Source organism: Prinia subflava, chromosome Z (assembly GCF_021018805.1).
Source record: "Prinia subflava isolate CZ2003 ecotype Zambia chromosome Z, Cam_Psub_1.2, whole genome shotgun sequence".
Taxonomy (NCBI): domain Eukaryota; kingdom Metazoa; phylum Chordata; class Aves; order Passeriformes; family Cisticolidae; genus Prinia; species Prinia subflava.
Genome location: NC_086283.1, coordinates 93,912,893 through 93,935,035, shown reverse-complemented (window position 1 = coordinate 93,935,035; position 22,143 = coordinate 93,912,893). Strand labels below are relative to the sequence as shown.

The following is a 22,143-nucleotide window of genomic DNA, read 5'->3' as shown; positions in this document are numbered from 1 at the left end:
CTCCATTGAATTCTATTGTGTTCTCAGATTTGTTATAATTTGCGGCCATTACATTTTCCAACTAAATTCCACTGTTCTTAATCCAGGAACATATTTTAAAACTTTTGAATTTAAATACTGATATTAATTTCCACCTGCCCTCTCAATTAAAAATATGGCCAATGCTACTACTTATTGAAAAGACTTGAAATAGATTTCTCTACCTATCTACCAAAGAAATGGGTGCAAGAGAAACCAAATATTGTACAGAAATAAAAGTTTGCTACAAACTATCTGCATTCAAGGAGAGAGAAAATCTGTTTATCAAACTAATTACTGATAATGCTCTTCTGAATTTGATACTGGAAACAGTAATTAAATTACTTCCTCAGGTGAAAATTTCACAATTATCAAAGTGAAACCTCTCAGGAAAAATAACTTTACAGGCTTTTTTCTAATGGGACAATGTTTGAAAAATCACAACAGAAAAGAGCTTAGAGAGCTCCCTTATGAGGTGGAGGGAATGAAGTAATCCTGTTCAAACGAACTTACTAGAAAGAAATATGAGACAAATAAAATAGGGATATAGAAGCTATTTTTAGGCTTTTCTTAATGTACAAATAGAAGGCTTGTTATTAAAAATGTAAAAATTCATTCATAATCCTTTACAAAATATATAATTGAACTGTTCAAATTTTGCCAAAGGTTAAATAAGGGCCAAAGAGCAAAATATCCCTTCTTTTTGAGCCTGACATTTTAATGACCATAATTAATGTAAAAAAAAGTATAGAAAAGGTATGAACAGATTATGTCTTGTTTTTGAACATGCATTAAGCATTAACTGTGTGGGACTGCAAAATCTCTCAGAATTTCTCCAGTAGGTATATTGTGCATAATTGCCCAGTGGTGGCTTATGCCCTCTTGTTGAACTCCAATTTGTGGTCACTGAAGCATCATTTGTCTCAATGAGTGGAGCTTCTCCCCACTGCAGTAATCTCTATTCAACCAACTTGACTTTCTGCATTCAAGTTTTGGGGGAAGAGACACAAAGGGTGTTTGGATCCAATGAGACTTAAAAGAAAGGATTCCTGGTGACAGAAAGGAAGGATAGGCATTTATCCCATTTTGAACCTTACCTACCTCCTAGTGAATGATCCAAGTCCTTCTCTCTTGGAAGAGAATTTTAAGATCTATCATGTCCAACCATCTGCTCAGCACCACCACTGCTACCTCTAAGTCACTAAACCATATTGCCCAGCAGAGATCCAGATGCCTCTTAAACAACTCTAGGGGTGTGACTCTGTCCTCTCCCTGGGAAACCTATTCCAGTGCCTGACCAGCCTAACAGTAAAAAAAATATTTTCTAATATCTAATCTGAGTCTCCCCTGTCTCAGTTTAAGGCCATTTCCTCTAGATCTCTCACTGCAGGCAGTGCAGGAGAGACCAGCCCCCACCTGGCCATACCTTCCTTTCAGGCAGTTGTGGAGAGCAGTGAGGTCTCCCCTGAATCTCCTCTTCTTGAGACTAAACAAACCCATCTCCCTCAGCCATTCCTGGTAAGGTATTTTCTCTAGCTGCTTGATGAGCCTTGTTGCCCTTTGCTGGACTTGCTCCAGCACCTCAATCTAGTTTTCAAAGGGAGATGCCCAGAACTGTACTCAGTATTGAAGGTCAAGATTTCAGGGGAATGATCTACTTTAGTCCTGCTGGCTAAACTATTCTTGATCCAGGTCAGGATGCCACTGGCCTTCTTGGCCACCTGGGCACACTCTGGCTCATGTTCAGTCACTTCCACCCCCAGGTCCCTTTCTGTCCAACAGCTCTCAAGCCACTCCTCCCAGAGCCTGTGGTGCTGCTGGCGTTGCTGTGACTCAAGCACAGGACCCTGCCCTGGACCTTGTTGAACCTCCTGCAGTTGTGACCTCAGCCTGGTAGAGTCTGCCCAGGTCTCTCTGCAGAGCCTTCCTACCCTGAGCAGATCAACACTCCCACCCAAATCGGTCTCATCTGCAAATTTACTGAGAGTGCACTCAGTTCCCACGTCCAAATTGCCAGTAAAGATGTAAAACAGAAGTGGGCCCAAAACCAAGCACTGGGAAACACCACTAGAGACCAAAAAGGATTTAACTCTGTTCACCATGATGCTCTTGGCCTGGCCACCCAGCCAGTATTTTATCCACCAGAGTCCACCCATCCAAGCTGTGAGTAGACAGTTTTCCTAGGGGATGCTGTAGGAGATGGTCAAATGCTTTAGTGAAACTTAGATAAACTTCACCACAGCCTTTCCCTCATCTACTAAGTGGGTCGCTGTGTTATAGGAGGAGATCAGGTTAGTCAGGCAGGACCTTCCTTTCATAAATCCATGTTGGCTGGGCCTGACTCCTTGGCTGTCCTACATGTGCAGTGTAATGGCAGTCAGGACGACCTCTTCCATAACCTTCCCTGGAACTGAGGTTAATCTTACAGGCCTGTAGTTCCTTGGATCATCCTTCCAACCTTTCCTATTGATAGGTGTAACATTGGCTGATTTCCAGACAGCTGGAGAAGTTGAAAGTGATCTGGAAGTTCTTTCACCAGATTCCTCATTACTTTGAGGCGGACCCCACAAGGGCCCATAGACTTATGCACATCTAACTGGCATAGCATTTCACTAACCATCTCTTCCTAGATTGTGAGGGCTTCCCTCACCTCCTCATCACCAACCTCCAGCTCAGTGAGTGGGGTATCCTGAGGACAACTAGTCTAGATTTTGGAGAGTGAGGCAAAGAAGGCGTTAAGTAGCTCTGCTCATCCCCTTCACTACAACACCCTCTGCATTCAGCTAATGATGGAGACACCCCCGAATGTCCTTTTCCCAACCATGTATTTATAGAAATCATTTTTGTTTTTAAGTGTAGCAGCCAAATCAAGCTGCAGTTGTACTTTGTCCCTTGTAATCTTTTCCCTACATGACCTTGTGACATCCTTGTAGTTGTCCCAAGTCACCTGATCTTCCCTCTAGAGTCAAGAGATTCTCTTTTTCCCTAGGTTCCAGCCTCAGCTCTGTGCCTAATCAGGCTGCTCTTTTTTCCTGGTGACTTGTCTTCCTACACCTTGAGACAAGCTACTCCTGAATATTTCACAATTCCTTTTTAAGTACATTTAAGCCTTCCTGGACTCCTTTGCCTTCCAGGACCGACTCCCATGAGACTCTGTCAATCAATCTCCTAAACAGGCCAAAGTGTGTCCACCCAAAATCCAAGGAGGAAAGTGCTCCTCCTTGCTTCAGCCAATATTGAAACTTCTAACATTTCTGTTGGGAGTTTAGAACCAGATAGATAATGAACCTGAATGATATTGCAGACACAAAGAGTCATGAATGACATCTTCCACAGCTGTAGTCTCACTCATTGTCCTGCAACAGATACAAATAAATATAAGCAAATTTATCCCCATGATGGCAATGTGAATCTGACATTAAGGTAAACAAAAACAATATGTGCATTTATGCAGGAACATTTTTTGTTTGCAAAGCCTTAGCCAGCATAATTACTCACTACAGACTTACACAAACAGAAATGGAGATGAAGCAAAATGCAATTGAATTCAAGGGTGAAATCATAATATTTCTTTCTTACTAAAACAGAATATAGTGCAGAGGAGGACTGATCAAAAGTGAACAGTAGATGTGTGACTCTGGTGCTAATTTTCATAGACTGGTCTTTAGAAAAACCCAAGAATAACTTTGTACAGTTAATGAATAAAATACATTTTTTCTTAGTTGACATAATCAGTGTTGAGTGGGGAAAAATAGAATGTCTCACAGGGGAAGAAATAAAGAGGCTTTTGCCATATTCCTTTTTCTTCTAAAGGAGATGGACAGAAACAGGTAAGAACTGGTATTTTACTCTTCCCTCTGGAGAAGTGGAAAGATAGAAATTAATTGCTCTTCTCAGGGACATAATTCTACTCTTCTTTACAGTAATGCAATTGTGATTGCACCAGACTACAGGTTAAAAAAAACTTGTCTAGCCTTTATGACTAACATAAAATTTGTCTTATCAAGAAACACTGATGAACCTTGAAGGATACATGATGTACTGGATGCATAAAATATATTGTGACTCTTTTGTATGAACAGTCATTAAGAGAAAATTATTGGAGAGGAAGGGTCTTACTATTAAATTTTTCTTAACACCTTGTTTTTAGTTGTTTGGTTTTGGGATTTTTGTTTTTTATTTTAATAGTGGCAAAGATACAGGTGCTACAGTGATTAATTCTTTAATGTAAGAGATTGAAGACAGCCTATAACCAAATTAGTAAGCTTCTAGCTTTGTGACTGAGTTAATTGCAATATGTGCCCATGGGCAAGATTTTAACTCTCCAAAAGCCTCTTTGTAGATGAAGATTCCTAAAAGTTTTAGCAGGATATTGCACTATAATCATGCAGTTGTAATGTGCCATTCAGAGAGTTTTGGGGGCCTCAAAATCTGATCTCATCTGCTCAGGTGAGATTAAAACCAGGGGACCCCTATTAGGTGATCTGAGACTAAAAGAATCCATCAGTTTTCACTTATTTGTTCTTGACTGAGTGACAACAGAAAGTGTGAGGAGGGATTTGAGATGACTCAGCTAGAAAGGGAATGTTGAATGTCTGTGGCAAGTGTGATAGAGGTCCTGAGAGAACAGAAATTCTGTTTAGAGTTTAGAAATTTATAAAGAGTGATTAATGGGACAGGAGACCAGAGGGAGAAAAAAACCCCAAACCCAACCAAAAACATTGGAAAAGAATTAATGCCATCAAAGAACAGCATCATCACCCAAGATATAGCACGAAACCACCCGTACTCTTTCTCTAGCATTAAGATTTGATCAAATCTCACATCAATGTAGCTTTGTATCTTTGTTCCATTGTAGCAGACAGGATCTGTATGGCTTATCTTGATAGTAAACTCACTCATTAGGTTACACAAGGTGTTGCTCTCTTTGTGCTCCCATGAGTAGCTAAAATAGGTATTTGCCCTCATTGTATGGTTTCCTTTGCTGATCTCCTTTAAGGCCATCTGGTGAATAGAGGCCATCTGGAAATGAGGTTGGGGCACAGTGTCCTGAGCTGCTCATTGGTATCCTGGCCTTCTTCACTGTTTGCTTCCCTGGTCAACCTAGGACAGCCCACATTGTTGCTGTGATGTGAGAAATGATTGTTTCCTAGCAACACTGAGGACACATCTAAGATCTGTCTGGATTCACAGACCGAACTATGTCCAGCAGGTTTATTTTGAACTGGCTTAATCCCATACAAACACAACCAAGACAAGAGAGCAGTGCTACCATTCATCATTCTGTACCCAAAGTCCCAGGATTTTTAAAACTGTTTGAATATAGACAGCAATTTCCTGAGGTTTCTAGATCTGCTGATGGAATTGGGTAGCTGAACTGCTTTGGTAAGAACAGGCTAAGAAACACTCATTATTATTTGATCATGGAAGGATTAAGAGGCTGCATGCTCAAGGCACCAGCTTTTGTGGATCTGTTTTTTGTTCATTGCTGATCTCCATTTGTTTAAAAGGAACACTGGGTGATTAACTTAACCTAAAGCCTGTTAGTAGAGTGTTTAAAAGTTAATGAGCAGCACCAATGAATGAACCTTCACACACTGGCAGCAAGTAGAGGATGCTGCTGAAGGGGCATTTCTACCTTATGCCATCCCTGTCTGTACCCTCCAGGTGCCTCAAGTACAAGCATTTGTGCATGGCACAGAGATTGTACCAGGAAAACTCATAAAGAAGGCATTGGCAGCAGAAAAATTCCTCAAGAGCACATTTACTTCCAGCAAAAAAGCCCACAACTTTTCTCCCTGACAAGGCCCGATTCTTTGGAATACAAGGTGGTTTACTAGTGTGTCAATTAATGTCCTAGGTAAAGGACATGAATAGATCAGCAAAGACAATATCCTCATGGTCTTTGTCCATGTCACTTTAAAAGCAGAGTATGTGTGGGCCTCTAACTCCATGTGACTCAGCTCTCTGTAGATGAAACAAATTGTTCTTCATTTGAAAGGGGAAAGTTAGTTTGCAAAGACAAGACATTTATTGTCTGTATATCAGCCCTGCTTTTTCCAAGTTTTATTTTTAAAATAATAGTATTACAATAATTTCAATGTGAGAAAATTGAAATGAAATCACAATAACATGTCTTTTAAAAAATTGACATGGATTAATATACTACTGAACTGCAGGCACTACAGTTGAGCTCCAGCCAGCGTGCATCAAATTGGAGAGTTTATATCCTTTATAAGCAATAATTTTGAAGCTCTAGCTTCTGTCTTTTTTGATAAGGAGACAATGATTCTATGTAATTTACTTTTAGTCTAATGCAGTGTTGAAATTCTGACATGATAAGAGCAGAAGTTGTCATCAGTTGTTATACCTGCAACTCAATTGTAAGATTCATATGCCTTAACTTTGTTTTGGAAATTACTGATAAACTCATTTAGATTGGCTTGGCAGTTAAAGGCGAGGCATGTAGAGGTCTAGCTAGAGATATTTTTTCATAATGTATTGTTCTTATAGAATAGTTTGTTTCTTTGTCTCCTCTGAAGTGAAATACTATACATATATAAAAATGGCAGAAACTTTCTTTGCAATAAAATTCTTTAGAGTATAAATCTCCTTAAACTAAAATTTATTTGATAGTCTTTTAATGTTAATTGTATTAAATTCCTTCTTTTGTTAGGATTCTGGAGGGTAGGGATAACAAACCAAAAAACCTTGAGTGTCTGCTAAAACGTATCCATAAATAAAGTCACTAATCAGTGAAAAACTAGAAATTATTGCAAAGCTTGGAATATATTGGCACTCCTTGTTTAAGCAGTTATGCAAATATTGTATAAAACCTGTGAAAACTGCCTAAGATCAAGAATACTTCTGTAATGGTATGTATTTTCTGCAAATAATTTAAGATAGTTATGTATTTTCCTATAAGATGAATATGAATGTTAAGTAAATAGATGAAACATCTTAATTAGCTATAAGAGAAAGCCTGATTTAACTGTGAAGCTCCCCAGTGCTAGTCAGCAAGTTTAGAATGGTATATTGGATATTATTAAGATGATTTATTTTGCAGACATCGAGAAAATATGAATTGCGAATGCGTGTTTTTAATTAGTTCGCAAATATCAGAACACAGTTTTTGAAAAACCATTCTGGCAATATTCTGGATCCTTGGGACTGCATTGCACCACGCAGGTGATTCTCAACCAGCTCCTAATGCACCAGCTCTGTGTATTGCTGCCCCCTGTCTCTGACACGGATGTGCTGATAAAAACCTCAGCAGAGTTGGAACATTGCTTTGTTCCCCACAGCACGATTAGAGATGACTAAGTAGATTCTCCCAGAGCTTGGCTGGAGTCAAATTCATGCTTAGCAGCTTCAGTAGCACGAATGTGCACAAATGGTTAAAAGGCATTCTCACAGCTCTTCCTTCGTCACAGCTGCACTGTGTTACAGAAGGGGCAACACAGAAAATGCAGCCTAAATTCAAGTTTTCACAGAATGTCAAAATTCTGAGAAGTTTCCATAAACTTACAGAAACTTATGTTCAAACAAAATTTAAGTCTCTTTACTTCACAAAGAAAGAATATGAAAGCAAGTATTTTTGAATTGATCTTATACTTCTGGACTTGTATAAAAGCTGCCCCATGATTTAGACAATAGACATCTCTAGCAACAGTTTCACTTCTGGGATATTGCTTGAATATACATAACATTCATTTTAGATGAAATGTTTACCTATTCTTCTGTTATTTCTAAGAGTATGAGGTGAAACGAGCATAACTCATCTAGGCTCCCCTTTTGTGGGCCTAGATGAGTTATGCTGTAATTTTACTTACTACTATAAGCTCTTGGCAGAGAAAGGCAAAAGTACCAAATAAATATGTGTGTATGTTATAAATAATTAGCTTCTGTCTTCAATAAAAATTATGAGCAGAAGACTTGCTATAAGGCAGGTGAATGGAATGAGAACAGGACACAGGAACTTGCCATCAGCCCACTGTTTTCTATTATGACAGTGTCAAGTGGGATATCTGAAGCAATGGAAAATATAGTCAATATCATGGGGAAAAAATAGACAGGTATTTCAGCATTCTGAGATGGTAGTTATTCCTTCTTCTTACAGATTATTCCTCTGGGCTGGCAGGCCCAGATTACTGATCTGGTTCTAAGTATGCAATAAAGGGGGGACAGAAGCCTGACTGGGTTTGGTACAGAGACACCAGAAGCTGAAATCGCAGCGTGTGAACCCAGCTGTACCACCCTGGAGACATCTCAAAGACATGAAGCACTGCTGCTGCTTAGACATGACTGTCATGGAGCTCACAGATCTTTCCAGGCCTGACCTTGGATGCCATTGTTCTCTCTTTGCAGAACTGGGAGTGTCAAGGAGCAGCTTGAGAGATATCTCAGTACTTTGCAGCATTGAACTCAGCACTGAAGGTGAGTGATGTGCTCATGCAGCAGCCCCTGTTAGACCCCAGATGATTCTTGCAGGACCACAGGAATGTCTCATTGCTGCACAGCTCCTAGTGGACCACAGGTTGCCAGCTCTTGGCTGGCTGTACAAGCTGAGTGGACAATTATCCAGCCCACTTCCTTGCTCCAAAAGAGGAAAAAATATTAAAATAGCACAAAGGTGATACAGAAGCTGAAAATTTGTGCTTTTTTGTGTTATTGTACTGGTTTTGTAGTGTATTTATTCTGATTAGGTTAATTGTAGGATTCATTTCTTTTTTTCCCTGTTCAGAAGTATGAGTTTGACTATCCAGGATTTCACAAACTAGCTATACCCAGAGATAGGACAGGAACAGTTCTGGTACTGGCACCAAAAGCCACTTAGTTTCCTAGCTGATTCACCTTGTCCACAAAGTCAGGACTGAACAGTTTACCAAATCTGGACTCATTTTGATCCAGAATAGTTTGGCTGAGAGCCATGCAGCTACAACACTAGCTTTGGCCTTAAGATTTTTGGTCACCTTATAACCTTTCACCTTATCACCTTTGGTCACCTTTCAGTCTTTTACGGGAGAAAACTTAAATATTTTAAACTACTGTGAAGTATTTGGTGCTTTATGAAATGTGGGAACAGATATGCTGAAGTGGATCTTATGGTGAAATGCATGTCCTTATGTGAAGAGGATGTGTTTCAATGATACAGCCACTTCAGACTTTAAGTTCTTTGCTTCTCTGCATTTTGAAGTTACAGCTGTTTCTCAGAAGGTTTTGAACTATGTGGAGTAGTAAGAATTCCTTTTGACTACACTTTCAAGATGCCTAAATAGAAAATTCAAGAAGGCAATAGGTTGCCTCCTGTCACACATTTCCTTTCACCTGTTTGGAATTTCTCTCACAGAAACCTGAACACACTCTATCAGTTTCAGAGACCTGAAATAATTAATTTCCTTCTCTCCCTAGTTCCGTAACTCTTTCATTTTGAAAGCATTACTGGAATATCACTTCTAGAATATCACAAATACTGTATTTTGTAATGGTGAAAAGTTAAAAAAGAGAAAAGCCCGAGATTCAAAACCTTTTCAAACCAAAGTGTAATACACAACCACAGGAACAAAATGCTGTGATGCGATCAACTTGAGACATTTAAGTTTTACTTTGACAAATAGATAATAAAGTCATAGTCTGAGAGCATCAAGAATATGTAACCTCTCCTTCTCTATTTTTGAAAAGTATAGAATGAAATTGCTCAGAAAAGAATGTTCTGACACCATTGTTAATGCTTTTTCTTTTTGTACTTACTGAGGATCCCCTTGTTTGCTGCAGCTGTATCTTAACTGAATAATATTAATGTTTTTAACTTTTTTAACTTTTGTGAGTGTTAAGTTTTCATTTACTCTCAAGTCAGGTTGGATTGTATGAGGATATGGTTTTCCTTAAGAATTTCCCTAGGTGCTTTACCTAGGTTATCTAATGACATTAGGACATCATTTAGTTGCTTAAAAGTTTAAGTGGAATTTTGGTCTTTAAATGTTTAGTAGGATTAAAGAAACTCTCACATCAAAAGAGTGAATTTTCACTTTGTCTACTTCTTCCATCTCCTACTCCCTCCCCTTCACCCACGGTTGCCTAAATTGCTTCTCAATTTAATTCAGAAATGACTTTCAAACCCTGAAAAAAATTAAGAAATTAAAGCCGATTTAAAATATTTCAGTTGAAAAGGACCCTGTCAACGTTTTCTCATCGGGATTCTCGCCAAAAAGTGTCTGGGATTGACTTTACTTGGCCGTGTCAGTGCATCTCTGGAAACGGTTTCCCCAAGAACCCACATCCCCTGTGGCTTTGAAAGGCTAATTTCAAGATAATCTAATTAGGCTAATGACTTGTCCAGCACCACGCAAGAAAGCTGGAAGAAATTTCCCTGCATTTCAGACTTGCACCTCCTTTTTTTTTTTAATCAGGCTGATGCTGAACTGCAAGAAGCACAAACTTTGATTTCACGGAAGGAAAACACTCTTTAAAGACGTAGTTGCTTAGAAGACAACCATGCCATGCATTTGAGGAGACATTAAAAAGAAAATAGATAGTGAAGTCGTAATGCATACTTATATATCGATTACATTTAGTCTGTGTCTCAACAGCATTAAGTGTTCATTCAGTAGGACACAGATCTTGTGAATGTTAGTGAAATTGGCTGAGACAAACAGGCATGCAAGGGTACAGCTCTGATCTTCTAATCCAGCTAATCTATGCTTTGATCATTTACAGAGGCAATCAAAACCCTGGGGGCAGAGAAATGCAGTCTTGACCCCTCCTAAAAAGGAACTGTCCGGAATCTGTCCAAATGTTTTGAAGCTGTAAATTCAACTTGAAGTGTTGACTGAGAGAAGATGAAGGAAACCTGAGGGTGTGCAAAACTCTCTGTGAACCTCATCTCAAGTTTGATTAAGTTAGAATTGAAAAATCTTCTTGATAAGAAATTACTCGTTTGGAGCGCCTTTTTTTTTTTTTTTTTTTTTTTTTTTTTTTTTTTTTTTTTTTCATTTACTAAGCTTGCATGGCAGTTACAGAGCAGGATGAAAGATCTCATATCACTAAGAATACTGAGCTGCAAGATAGGATAGATAGTAACTCTGTTATAGAGTTGTGGGGTTGGTTTTTTGTTTGTTTGTTTTTTTAAATGACATTCTTTTCAGGTTCGTGATTGTTAGTTCTATGTACTGGACAATAACTGATTTTCTTATGATGTGCCAATCTGACACTCTTTTATTTAAGATTGTTCTCAGTAATACGTCTCTCATTTCACTTTCGGACACAGCCTTTCCCCTCCCACCGGACTGAACTACAACCTACAACGTTTTTTGCTGTGGGATTTTTTTCAGTCATTTTTAGCCCTTCTTTCTGTTGCTGTCGCTGTTGTTACCGTCAGGAGAGGACAGTCATTCACCTAGTGTGCTGTACCGAAATTCGCCCGTCGGGAGGGCCGGGGAGCAATGCTGCTGTTCCGGGGGGCGATCTAATGACATTAGATCGGGCGATCTCGGGCAGTCCCCGCCGGGCCGAGGGCAGGAACCATCACCAGCCGCGCTTCCTCGGCTGCGGGAGCCCTGCCAGGCGCACACGGGCCCCTCCCGAGACACACCCGCGCTGCCTCCCGCTCCCCGGGCTCCCCCGGCGGGCAGCTGGCTGCGGGGCCGGGCAGGGAAGGGCCGAGCCTCCCGGCCGGGCCGTCCCGTCCCGGCAGCGCCCGGCCGAGCCCCGCGCCCTCCTGCAGGTGGCGATCGGCGCCTCCAGCGGCGCCCGCTCGGCGCCGCCGCCCCGGGTGAGCGCTGCCCCCGCCGTGCCCGCTCACGGAGCGCCTTCCTCCCGCCTGCCCTGCTCTGCCCTCCGCCCCGGGGCTGTCCTGAGGGGCAGCCCAGAGCCGCCGCTGCCGGGCGGGGAGCTGCGAGACCATTTGTAAATCGAGGGGAGGAGGGGGAGCCGTGGAGAATTTATCTGCGGTGTCCCTCCGGACGGGAGGGGAGAAGGGCAATGACATCTGCCCCCACCGGCCATGGCGACCCGGCGAGACCTACGCGGAAGGGTGGGGAGGGGGTGGAAGGGGAGGGGGAGGAGCGAGAGTAAGGAGGGAGGGAGGGGAGGGAGAAAACTAGGGGAGCGCGGAGAGGCAGAGCAGGGGGGAGCGGCGCGGGAGAGCGGCAGAGCGAGGGGCAGAATCGCGGCGAGCGGCGGCAGGAGGGCCGCCCCCACGGCGCAGGGCTGCGCGCTGGGCAGAGGCGGCGGGGATGGGCGGGCGCGGGGCGGCTCCGCCAGCCGCCGTCCTCCGAGCTCCGGCCGCCTCCCGCCGCGCTATATAGGGGAGGGAGGGGTGGCGGAGCGGGGGGTGCCCGGCGTGGCCAAACCGCACGGGGCGCCTATGCCTCCTGCCAGGGGAGCGCACAAGTGACCGGCATCTCTGCCCATGTCTGTCTCCTGAAGCGACCCCCCCCACCCCCGGCCCGGCATGGATGTGGCCAACAACACTACCTCCCCAGCGCGCTCCCCCGAGGGGACGAGCGGCCCCGGCCTCGCCGAGGTGACCCTGGGCTACCAGGTGCTCACCTCCCTGCTCCTGGGCACGCTTATCCTGTGCGCCGTGAGCGGCAACGCCTGCGTGATCGCAGCCATCGCCCTGGAGCGCTCCCTGCAAACCGTGGCCAACTATTTGATCGGCTCGCTGGCCGTCACCGACCTCATGGTGTCCGTGCTGGTGCTGCCCATGGCGGCCCTCTACCAGGTGCTGAACAAGTGGACGCTGGGGCAGGTCACCTGCGACATCTTCATCTCGCTGGACGTGCTTTGCTGCACCTCTTCCATCCTGCACCTGTGCGCCATCGCCCTGGACAGGTACTGGGCCATCACGGACCCCATTGACTATGTTAACAAGCGAACTCCCCGGCGGGCGGCCGTGCTCATCAGCCTGACCTGGCTTATCGGCTTCTTGATATCCATCCCGCCCATGCTGGGCTGGAGGACGCCGGAGGACCGCTCGAACCCCGACGCCTGCACCATCAGCAAGGACCACGGGTACACCATCTACTCCACCTTCGGCGCCTTCTACATTCCGCTTCTTCTCATGCTGGTGCTCTACGGTCGCATCTTCAAGGCGGCACGCTTTAGGATCCGCAAGACAGTAAAGAAAGCAGAGAAGAAAAAAATCGCCGACACCTGCCTCACTCTCTCTCCGGCCACCGTAAAGAAAGGCAACGGGGAGCCCGGCAAGAGCTGGCGGCGGACTGTAGAGCCCAAGCCCGGGGCTTGTGTCAACGGCGCGGTGCGGCAGGGCCAGGACGGGACTGCCCTGGAGATCATCGAGGTCCAGCACTGCAACAGTTCCTCCAAGACTCACCTGCCGCTGCCCAGCGAGGCGTGCGGCTCCCCACCGCCGCCCTCTTTCGAGAGGCGCAACGAGAAGAACACGGAAGCCAAACGGAGAATGGCTCTGTCCCGGGAGAGAAAGACTGTCAAGACCCTGGGCATCATTATGGGCACCTTTATCCTCTGCTGGCTGCCGTTCTTCATCGTGGCCCTGGTCCTGCCCTTTTGTGACAGTAAGTGCTACATGCCCGAGTGGCTGGGGGCAGTCATCAACTGGCTGGGCTACTCCAACTCCCTTCTCAACCCCATTATCTATGCCTATTTCAACAAAGACTTCCAAAGTGCTTTTAAGAAAATTATCAAGTGCAAATTTTGCCGGCAGTGAAGCCCACCACTCCGGGACGGGGCGAAGGGGGGTCCTGTTCCTTCCTCCCCCCGCCTGCCCCGAGCCGCAGCGTGCCCCCGCCCAGACCCGCACAGCGCCGTCCGAAGGGCGGGGGGCTCCGGCGTCCCCGCTCCGCCAGCGCGCCCGGGCCGCTCGCTTTCCGCCCGCCGGACGAGCCCTGCGGATCACGGCAGGGCTCCGCTGGGAACGACGGGGGACGCCCGGCCCCGGAGGGCTCCGCGGCCGTCCTCGTCTCTCCCGGCCTCCGCTGCCGGGCGCCGGCGCTCCCGCCTCCCTCCCACTCTCCATCGTTCTGGGTAGACGTAGGGTTTGCAGGTCGTTGCTTGTGGTGGCTGTAAACCACAGTGTCTGCCCGAGTAGCATCAGTAAAACAAAACCACCCTATGCAGGAAACCGCCGTGTCGGGGATTATTCTTGGATTTACGAGGCGACGGCAGTGGACTGGTCCGACCTCGGTCTGGCGGTGTCCGTACGGAGGCTGAAGGCGACTCCTCGAGAGGAGGAAGGAGCTTTGGGTGCGTTGCTTCCCTGTTTGTGAAACCCTCAAGTAGATGTTCTTGGGGGAAAACCACCCGTGTTCGGTAATCTTGCAAAGTACTTGCAGCAAGGTCCCCGTCTGCGTTACGTGTGCCTGACAGCTCTCCTGGTACGCTAGGACCTGCCAGTTCACCGGGGTTCCCTTTGTCACAACACAGGGAAACAAACGATGGGACTTAAAACCCCAACCGCACGCCTCACTATATATGGAGATTTATGGGGATTATTTTTTTTAAATGCCTTTGACCGAGTGTTTCCCAGCAAGGAAAGGCTTGGCGCCGTGCGACTGTCCCTGAGCACACCGCGCACGCAGCGACACAGGGAGCTAAAACAGCCTGCGAAGTAGCGTTTCTTTCTTTCTTTCTTTCTTTTTTTCCTTTATATTTTTTTCTCTTCCTTAAGCCGCTTGAAAGTTTCTCCTGAGACGTTGCGGTTGCTTTAGGGGCAATCAGCTGCGGCACATTTTGGTCGGGGAAAAAAAAAAAAAAAAGAAAAAAAAAAAAAGAGAGAAAGAAGGACAAAAACCCAACAAAACGATCCAAACCGATCAACCAAAACATTGCCATGTGCTCCGTGGCAGTAGGGGAGGGGCCGAGAGCATCAGCCAGCGGCAGCCGCAGGTGGGGAAAGCAGCATCTCGTGGCAGACTGGGAAGGGACAGGCTCTCTCCTCCGCTGGGCGAGCCTCGGCGGGGGTAAGCACGACCTTCCCCGCAATCCGAGAGCCACCGCCAGCAGCAGGCACTGTCCTGAGGGTTCTCCCGCCGGACCTGGCCGGTCCCCGGGGCGGATCTGCAAGCCTCCGCCTGCAAAGAGCCCCCCCTCTGTCGCTAGCCCAGCTGCTCGGGCCCGGGAAACCCGGTGTGCTTCCCCTTCCCCGCCTGGCCCGGGGTCGGGGCAGGACTGCGTTGCCCGCCGCAAAGCCCCTCTGCCCGCCCTGCCCCTCCGCGGCCGTGCCCGCGCCTCTCCCTCCGGCACCTGGGGCCGTTCTCGGCCCGGGGAGGAGGGAAGGGCGCCGGGCCGGGTACCGGCACCGGGCCGGCTGCAGCTTACCCCTGCGACGGGTTGCCTGAAATGAATGCTTGACCAAATATATATATATCTATTTTTCCTGTTTATTTTTGTGTAATCTGTGTTGCTTGTAAGTAAAGGGAATGTGAAATATGTGTGTCACGTGAATGTAAGTGTCCAGTAATTTCTGAACTTCAACGGCTTACATTAAACGAAAATAGTGCTTTTGACAACCTCCGATATGTAGCTGGTTTTCTGAAAATCTCATTTGGCCTCATTTTCGCAATTAAAGTGATCTTTGATCTTATCTCTTCTTTGATCACTCCTAACCACACGTGTCCTAGATGTTCTCTAAATGTCGGAGTGTCAGAGGATTTAGCCTGGAGCGATTAGGGATAGGGACCTTCTCCTGAGTGCTCAGGTGACTTTGGGAGCACGCCGCTGGGCGGGTGGGCCTGGGCAGAGCTGCCGGGCACCCCGGGGCAGCCAGCGGGGGCGGGACGGGACCGCTGCTGTGCCCAGCACGGGAGGCGTGTGCTCCTCTCAGTGCCTCCTGCCTTCAATCCTGCCGACTTTCCGACTCCTCTTCGGCTCCTGCACGTTTTGCCTTTTCCCCTTTCCCCAAATAACTTTTTTTCCCCCCCTCATTTGTAAACCTTCCTGTAAACTCCGCGGCAGTGGTCTCAACTGGGACAGCGTTGCCGCTCTCCGGTCCCGCACGACAGACGCGGGCCGGCTCCTCCTGACTTCGGGGTGGGACAGGGCCACCCGGCTTCGCCGAGAGCCGCAGGACGTGGGAGCAGGGCACACCCCGGGCCGCATGAGACAGGGCGGCCGAGGTGCCCCTTCTGTGCTCGCTGCATCCCCTTGTCCCGCCCGCGCTGCGGGGCTGCGGCTGGCCGGGTACCGGGGCACCCCGAACGCCTGGCGCGGGCGGTCCTCCCTGGGAGTCCCGGGGCAGGGCAGCATGGAAGGGCAGCTCCCCTCGGCTGGCACCGGCAGGCGGGACGCACCGTTCCTGCCCACCGCTGCCCCTGTTTCCCCGCGCTGTCTCCGTCCGCTCCTTCGGAGGGCCCCGCAGCCCCGCCACCCTCCCGGGGCATCGCTGCTCCGGCCCCCGCCGGCCCCGGCCTCGCACCTGGGCCGCTCTCCGGACCGGGCCACACGGGCCGGACCGCGGAGCCCCCAGCGCCGGGGCGGCTCCACCGCATCCCGCTCCTCCTTCCCGACCCCGCGGCGCTGCACCAGCCACGACGGGAGAACCAGCCCAGACCTCCGATGGACTGTTTCTCTGAAAAGTTTTACGTTTCTCACTCCTTCTGTTGCTTTTTTAAATTTTTCTCCCCCTTGCAATAGATTCTATAATGTGGCGGAAGCGACCCGCCTTAAAAAAATAGAGCTTTTTGTTTCTGTACTGTGCTTTTCAAATTCCTAATTTGATTTCCACTACCATTGAAGAAAAACTCAACCAAATCAAACCTCTAAAAATCAACCAACCAACCTAGTGTTTTTTTAAGAGAGAAATCAATTTTGCTTTAAATCAATATTTGTGGTTAGTTGCAGTATTTTATTTGGTCCACTAAGAAGCAACATCCCCGCAGTTTAGACAGGTTAGTTTCAATTTTAAAGGTCCTGTGGAAGTTCAAGCAACGAATAAAGAAAAATCCAAATAGCAAGCAAAAGATTTTATGTTTTAAACAGAGCCATAGAAAACTGTTTTAACAACTTGAGTCAATTGTGAATATGAATGATGAATACAGATATAAAGGCTTCAATCTTATCTTTCTTTAAAAATGTCTCTTTAGACTGCTGTAAAACAAGAAGAGAGTTTCATAACTCTAAATTTTTTCTGCTCTTTGGCTCCAGTTGAGGCTAAATTTGGGACTGAATCACACATCAGACAAGAAGTGCTGGCAGAGCAATTAAAGTATATTTACACTGGCCAACAGTGTTTATGGTTGGGACTAGAGGGATGAACAACATAGCAATAAGGGAAAGACATGTAGGCATAAGGTGGTTTTGTCCAAACTGCAAAACAGATTTGGAGACCATAAAACTTCATCTGTTTAAATGGAATTTTTCAACATAAAATTGTTGATACACTCTTCTTGATACACCCTCCCCTCTCAGTCCCATCCTGACAGCAACACGCTGTATGTCTGGTAAAAAACCCCATAAAACCCCTCAAACCAATGTCCCTAAATAGCCTCACAGTTAAAAAATCTGGTCTCCAGAATCTGCAGTTTCAAACATTTTTTCAGGACAACATAGTGAATCTTGCACTAAAACACATAGAGAAGTGATTCATCCCCAGTGAGAAGAAACAAAATGATGATGCAAGTGAATTTCTGTTTTATAGCTGTGCAGTTTTAACAGAGATTAAGTTTTAACAGTAGAGGTGACTATGACCTTTTTATGAGAGGCTGGAGAAAAGCTAAAATGGCTGTAACATAGCATGCAAACAGCCTTGTTGGTGTTCTGCAAAATCTAGAAATGATCACACACCTCAGATTTTTGGAAACTACATGTCTTCTGTGTTTTTGGATCTCAGTCCAAGTCTCCCTGTTTGGGTATATGCTGATACAAGCCTCAGCTTATCTTGCTGCCCACAGCTGAGCTTGTGTTCTCTCTGAGTATCCAGTGTGATTTCAGGGGCAGTTCTACAGTATGAAGTATCTTCTATTGGACTGGAAACAAAAAACTTTTGGTAAATAATCCATTCCACAGCAACAATGTGCTCTCAACTGTATATTGTAATGGTGTAGATTCTTGACTTGGGCAGTGAGTGACAGAAGATCCACTTCCTCTCTTGACTAAAAAATGCTCAAGCACACAGAGAACTCCACTTACATGTGGCCACAAGTTCCAGCCTTGCAAATGTCTGTGCCAAGTTAGTTTGGCAGACTGTCAGTGCTGTCCAGAAGAATAAAGACCAGGGACAGGAAACAGATGAATTTTAAAATGCTTGAAAAATTACTAAACCTGAAAAAATTTTGACAGGGCACAAAAAACCCAACCCAACCTAAACCCAGAACCCTACAAATACAACTCTCCTTCCCCCTGAAAAAATCAGAGGCATATGGCCATCCAGATAGTTTCTGAAATCTTCATAGAACTGTTTATTATAGTGTGTTCTTTCTTACAAAAACCCAAAACATTTCTTGCAAAAAAAAAACAATCTGGAAGAAATTGAAAAAGGTACAAGAGTTGTGCTGAAAGCCAGCACAAGCAGAGGTCAGTATTTCTTCTTATTGTAATAATGTCTTTTGTTATTGTTAGCACCAAAAGGCACTGGAAGCATCTTTTGCTATTAAGCAGAGTCAATATAATCCTTTCAAATTGACTTTCACATTTCAGAGCTATTTACACCCACTGCTTGTGTACACACAGGAGCAATGAGAATGATGTAAGATAAAGGTGTTGTCTGTGGCCTATTTTAGCTTGTCCCTTGTTTCTACCTCTAGGCATCCCCACTGTGGTTGGTTTGGTGGGCAGACACAGGTCTGATGGATTTGTTACAGAATACACTGAAGTATCATACAGCACATGCTATACCATTTCAGGCATATCCTCACTAGTGAATGCCATGTGTAATCCAGTATTTAAAGTGAAATGTGCTTAGTGAGGTGGAGTTGACTTGTACTTTAGTCTTTTTTTCCAGGGGCTCAGAGAGAAAATGTCCTTCCTCAGTTTGACATCAAAATGCGTGGCTATGATTTCAAACTATCCAGTGCCAAAAGATACATAAATATACACATATATTTACACAAAATATATACAATGGTCCTCTGCTTGAACTGCTATGGTCCTAGTACAAATTTTTAAATGAAAATGAATTGTGAAATACATGGAAAGCTATTAAAATTTACATGTAAATTTTATGTCTTTGGAGTCAAGATCTCAGTAGATGACAATTTCTGATTTGCCTTTGGAAGAATGCTTCCAGTTGAAGTGAAGGTGGTTTGGATTTGAAGACACCCAAACCAATCAAAACAGCACCTGGACCACTCTCAGAGGTGCTGCCTGCTCTCAAGTGTGGATGGTTGCCTTTAACCAGACCAGTCTCAGGCAGAGATTGTTGCATTGTCACAACTCAGACAAAATACATGGCTGAGTGTTGTCTTCAAACTGATGGCATTCAGTTGCCATCATCTTCCAGCCTCTTTGCCTGTCTACCCAGAAGTGGTGAAAAACATCTGCAAAGTGCAGGTAAAAGCCCTGGGGGAGAGCTGCTGGTGATATCTTTGGGACTTGATCTAGAGGAGTTTTTTTTTGAAATTTCTGTGTCCAAAAGGCAAGGAAGAAGCTGTCAGACACTGAAAGCATTCAGGACAAAGAATCAGCTCAGCTTGTTCTCATGGAGGAGGCTTGGTACTGAATCATATTTTCAGAAACTTACACTCCTGAAATGCAGACAGCTGCTCTCTCACATTGGGCAGATGATTATAAACCTCAGGCCAGGCCAGCACTGAGCCAAAGAGGGTCTGATCTGGTGAAAGTGTCCATTGAAAATTTTTGCTCTTTGTCTTTTCTCTACCCAGTGCTAAGAGCCATTGCCAGCCTTGTGCAAGCCAGTAGCTCTTTTCCATCTGCCTTTGAATACTCATTCATAGTCTATCTCGCAGCCCCAAGGAACAACAGCAATAAGAAAGTGAGGAAATTCATTGGATCAAGCCTTTCCGTTGAAAAATACTATTGTCTTCAGAAGAATTGCAAAAGACATGAATTCATTTTATTATTTCTTGAGCCAGCTGATATGCTACCTAATTGTGACATACTTAAGTGCTCATGCATTTAGTCAAAATACCATAGAGGTCAAAGAGGCAATTTCCCCTGCTGTACTTCAATTACAGACAACTTTGTGAAAGTCTTTGAGCTAGTTGCCTGAAAATGCAATTTTGAGTATCCCTCAGGACTATTTCTCCCACTTCCCATTCACAAGTCAGTCAGTTTCTCAAAACTGCTGAGAGAAAGTTTTCTAGATTTTCAAATGACTTCCATTAAATTGCTATGAGATCTGCCTTCAAAGCCCATCATCATCTGCAGTTCCACAGAATTTTTTAAAAAATTGGATTTTCACAGATTTCTAGCATGGATTCACCAAAGGATACAGAAGGAATCAATCATTCTTTCTCTCTCTCTCTCTCTCTCTCTCTCCATCAACCCTCTTACTATTAGTAAAAACAGTGGTTTTGTTAGAAGGGATAGGCAAAACAATGCTTCTTGATGGAATTCAAGTAAACGTACGTGGAATGTTTTTGTGCATATTACAAATTTTCTCAGTATCACAACAGAAAGTGATTGGTTATAAAAGTATACTGTAGCAATATAAAATGAATATTTGAGTTATTGAAATGAAAGACAGGAAACATCTAGTCTTACCTAGATTTAATCTTCTCCTTTATGAGCCATTCAATGGAGAAAAATGTTTCAAGCAATACAAACTATCAGCCATGTTTAGTGACTTATGACACAGACACAACTTGTGTTCTATAATACATTGTTAATATTGACATTATGAAATTATGCAAAAATAGCCACAGAAAACTGCATCACTACCACTGAAAGAGATTTGCATATCTGAGTATTAATCTGACAGTATTTATGAAGAAATATGTGAATAACAAACAGATAAACTACATGCATAATTGAAATATTTTGTAAATAAAAAAATGTTTTCTATTTATTTGCAATATCCAAATCAATCTACTGGTGCCCTAGAAAACTTTAATGAGCTGCTGAAGACAAAAGTGATAACTTGCTAAGGGAGAAAAGTAACAGTGGGTTATGAAGTAATCATAAATGCACCTGCATGGCAATAAGCTGAGGACTTCAACACCCTTCTGATATGTCACATAGACTGTGTTTCTCTAATAACTAAACTTCAAGTCATGAGTTGCTTCTTTGATTTGAAAACATTTTGATTTTCAACATATGTATTTTCCTAAAAAAGGAAAAAACCAAAGGATAGTGACACATACTTTGGAAGAAGAAATAATTACATTTTGTTCAAAGAATTTCCTCCAGATTTTGACCAAAAAAAAACAGAGGAAAAAGGGAATGTTATTTCATTTGTTAGTCAATCAACTTTTACTTCAGCATTTCAACAAGTATGGATAGTTACAATAAACATTCTCCTTGAGTGAAAACTTCTTTTTTATGGAGCAATTGAATTTATTCTTTCATTTTCTGGGTGGATTTTAGGGCTTATGGTATGCTTAAGATAAGTAGCAGTAATAGTAAAGTGAAGTAATGTAACACAGAGTAGGTTACAACAGAGAGCAAAATAATTCACACATAAATTCCAGCAGCCTTTACAGACAGTGTAAGGATTTGCATATTTTTTCCTTTTGTTGTCTTTGTGTAATGTACTTGCAGAATTTTACCACATTGGTCTTGTAACATAAAGTAGCCTGGTAAATCTAGTTTTAGAGCCAAATACTATGATTATTATTCTGAAAGGCTACTGGATTTTGGCATCACAACTTCTGAATGGGGCGGTAGCTGCTGTAGTGAAAATTTGTCAGTAGGACTGTAGAGTACATCTGTATCACACTCCAGACTTCTGGAAGTCATTCCAAAGGGAAGTGCACACTAAGTTCCAGCCTCTGCAGGTGAGGTAATCTTGTCTTTGTCGCATTCAAACCCAAAAGAACTGAGGAGTGTGCATGTGCAGCCAAGCTCCTCAGGTTCCTCCCAGAGTGTCATGCAGGGAGCGCAGCTCATCGTCCTGGTGGTCAGCACATCCTGAGCCAGGCGGTGCTGCTCTTGAGGCCAGGGCACTGACAGCTGCAGAGCTGCCTGCCATCATCCTCCGAGGTATATTCCAAATATAACCAGGAGGTAAGAGCTACTCAGGTTAAGATA

At 44.6% G+C, this 22,143-nt stretch overlaps 1 protein-coding gene across 1 annotated transcript; it reads left to right on the top strand.

Moving 5' to 3' along the window:
- The first annotated feature begins 12,329 nt into the window (after nt 1-12,329).
- On the top strand, nt 12,330-13,848 carry HTR1A (5-hydroxytryptamine receptor 1A). The gene has a single exon (XM_063422335.1). The coding sequence runs from the start codon at nt 12,470-12,472 to the stop codon at nt 13,706-13,708; it is 1,239 nt and encodes a 412-aa protein (XP_063278405.1). The 5' UTR covers nt 12,330-12,469; the 3' UTR covers nt 13,709-13,848.
- Nucleotides 13,849-22,143: the final 8,295 nt, after the last annotated feature.

Excerpts from the sequence above, each read along its gene's own strand:
- HTR1A (XM_063422335.1), top strand. The coding sequence starts at position 12,470 with ATGGATGTGGCCAACAACACTACCTCCCCAGCGCGCTCCCCCGAGGGG.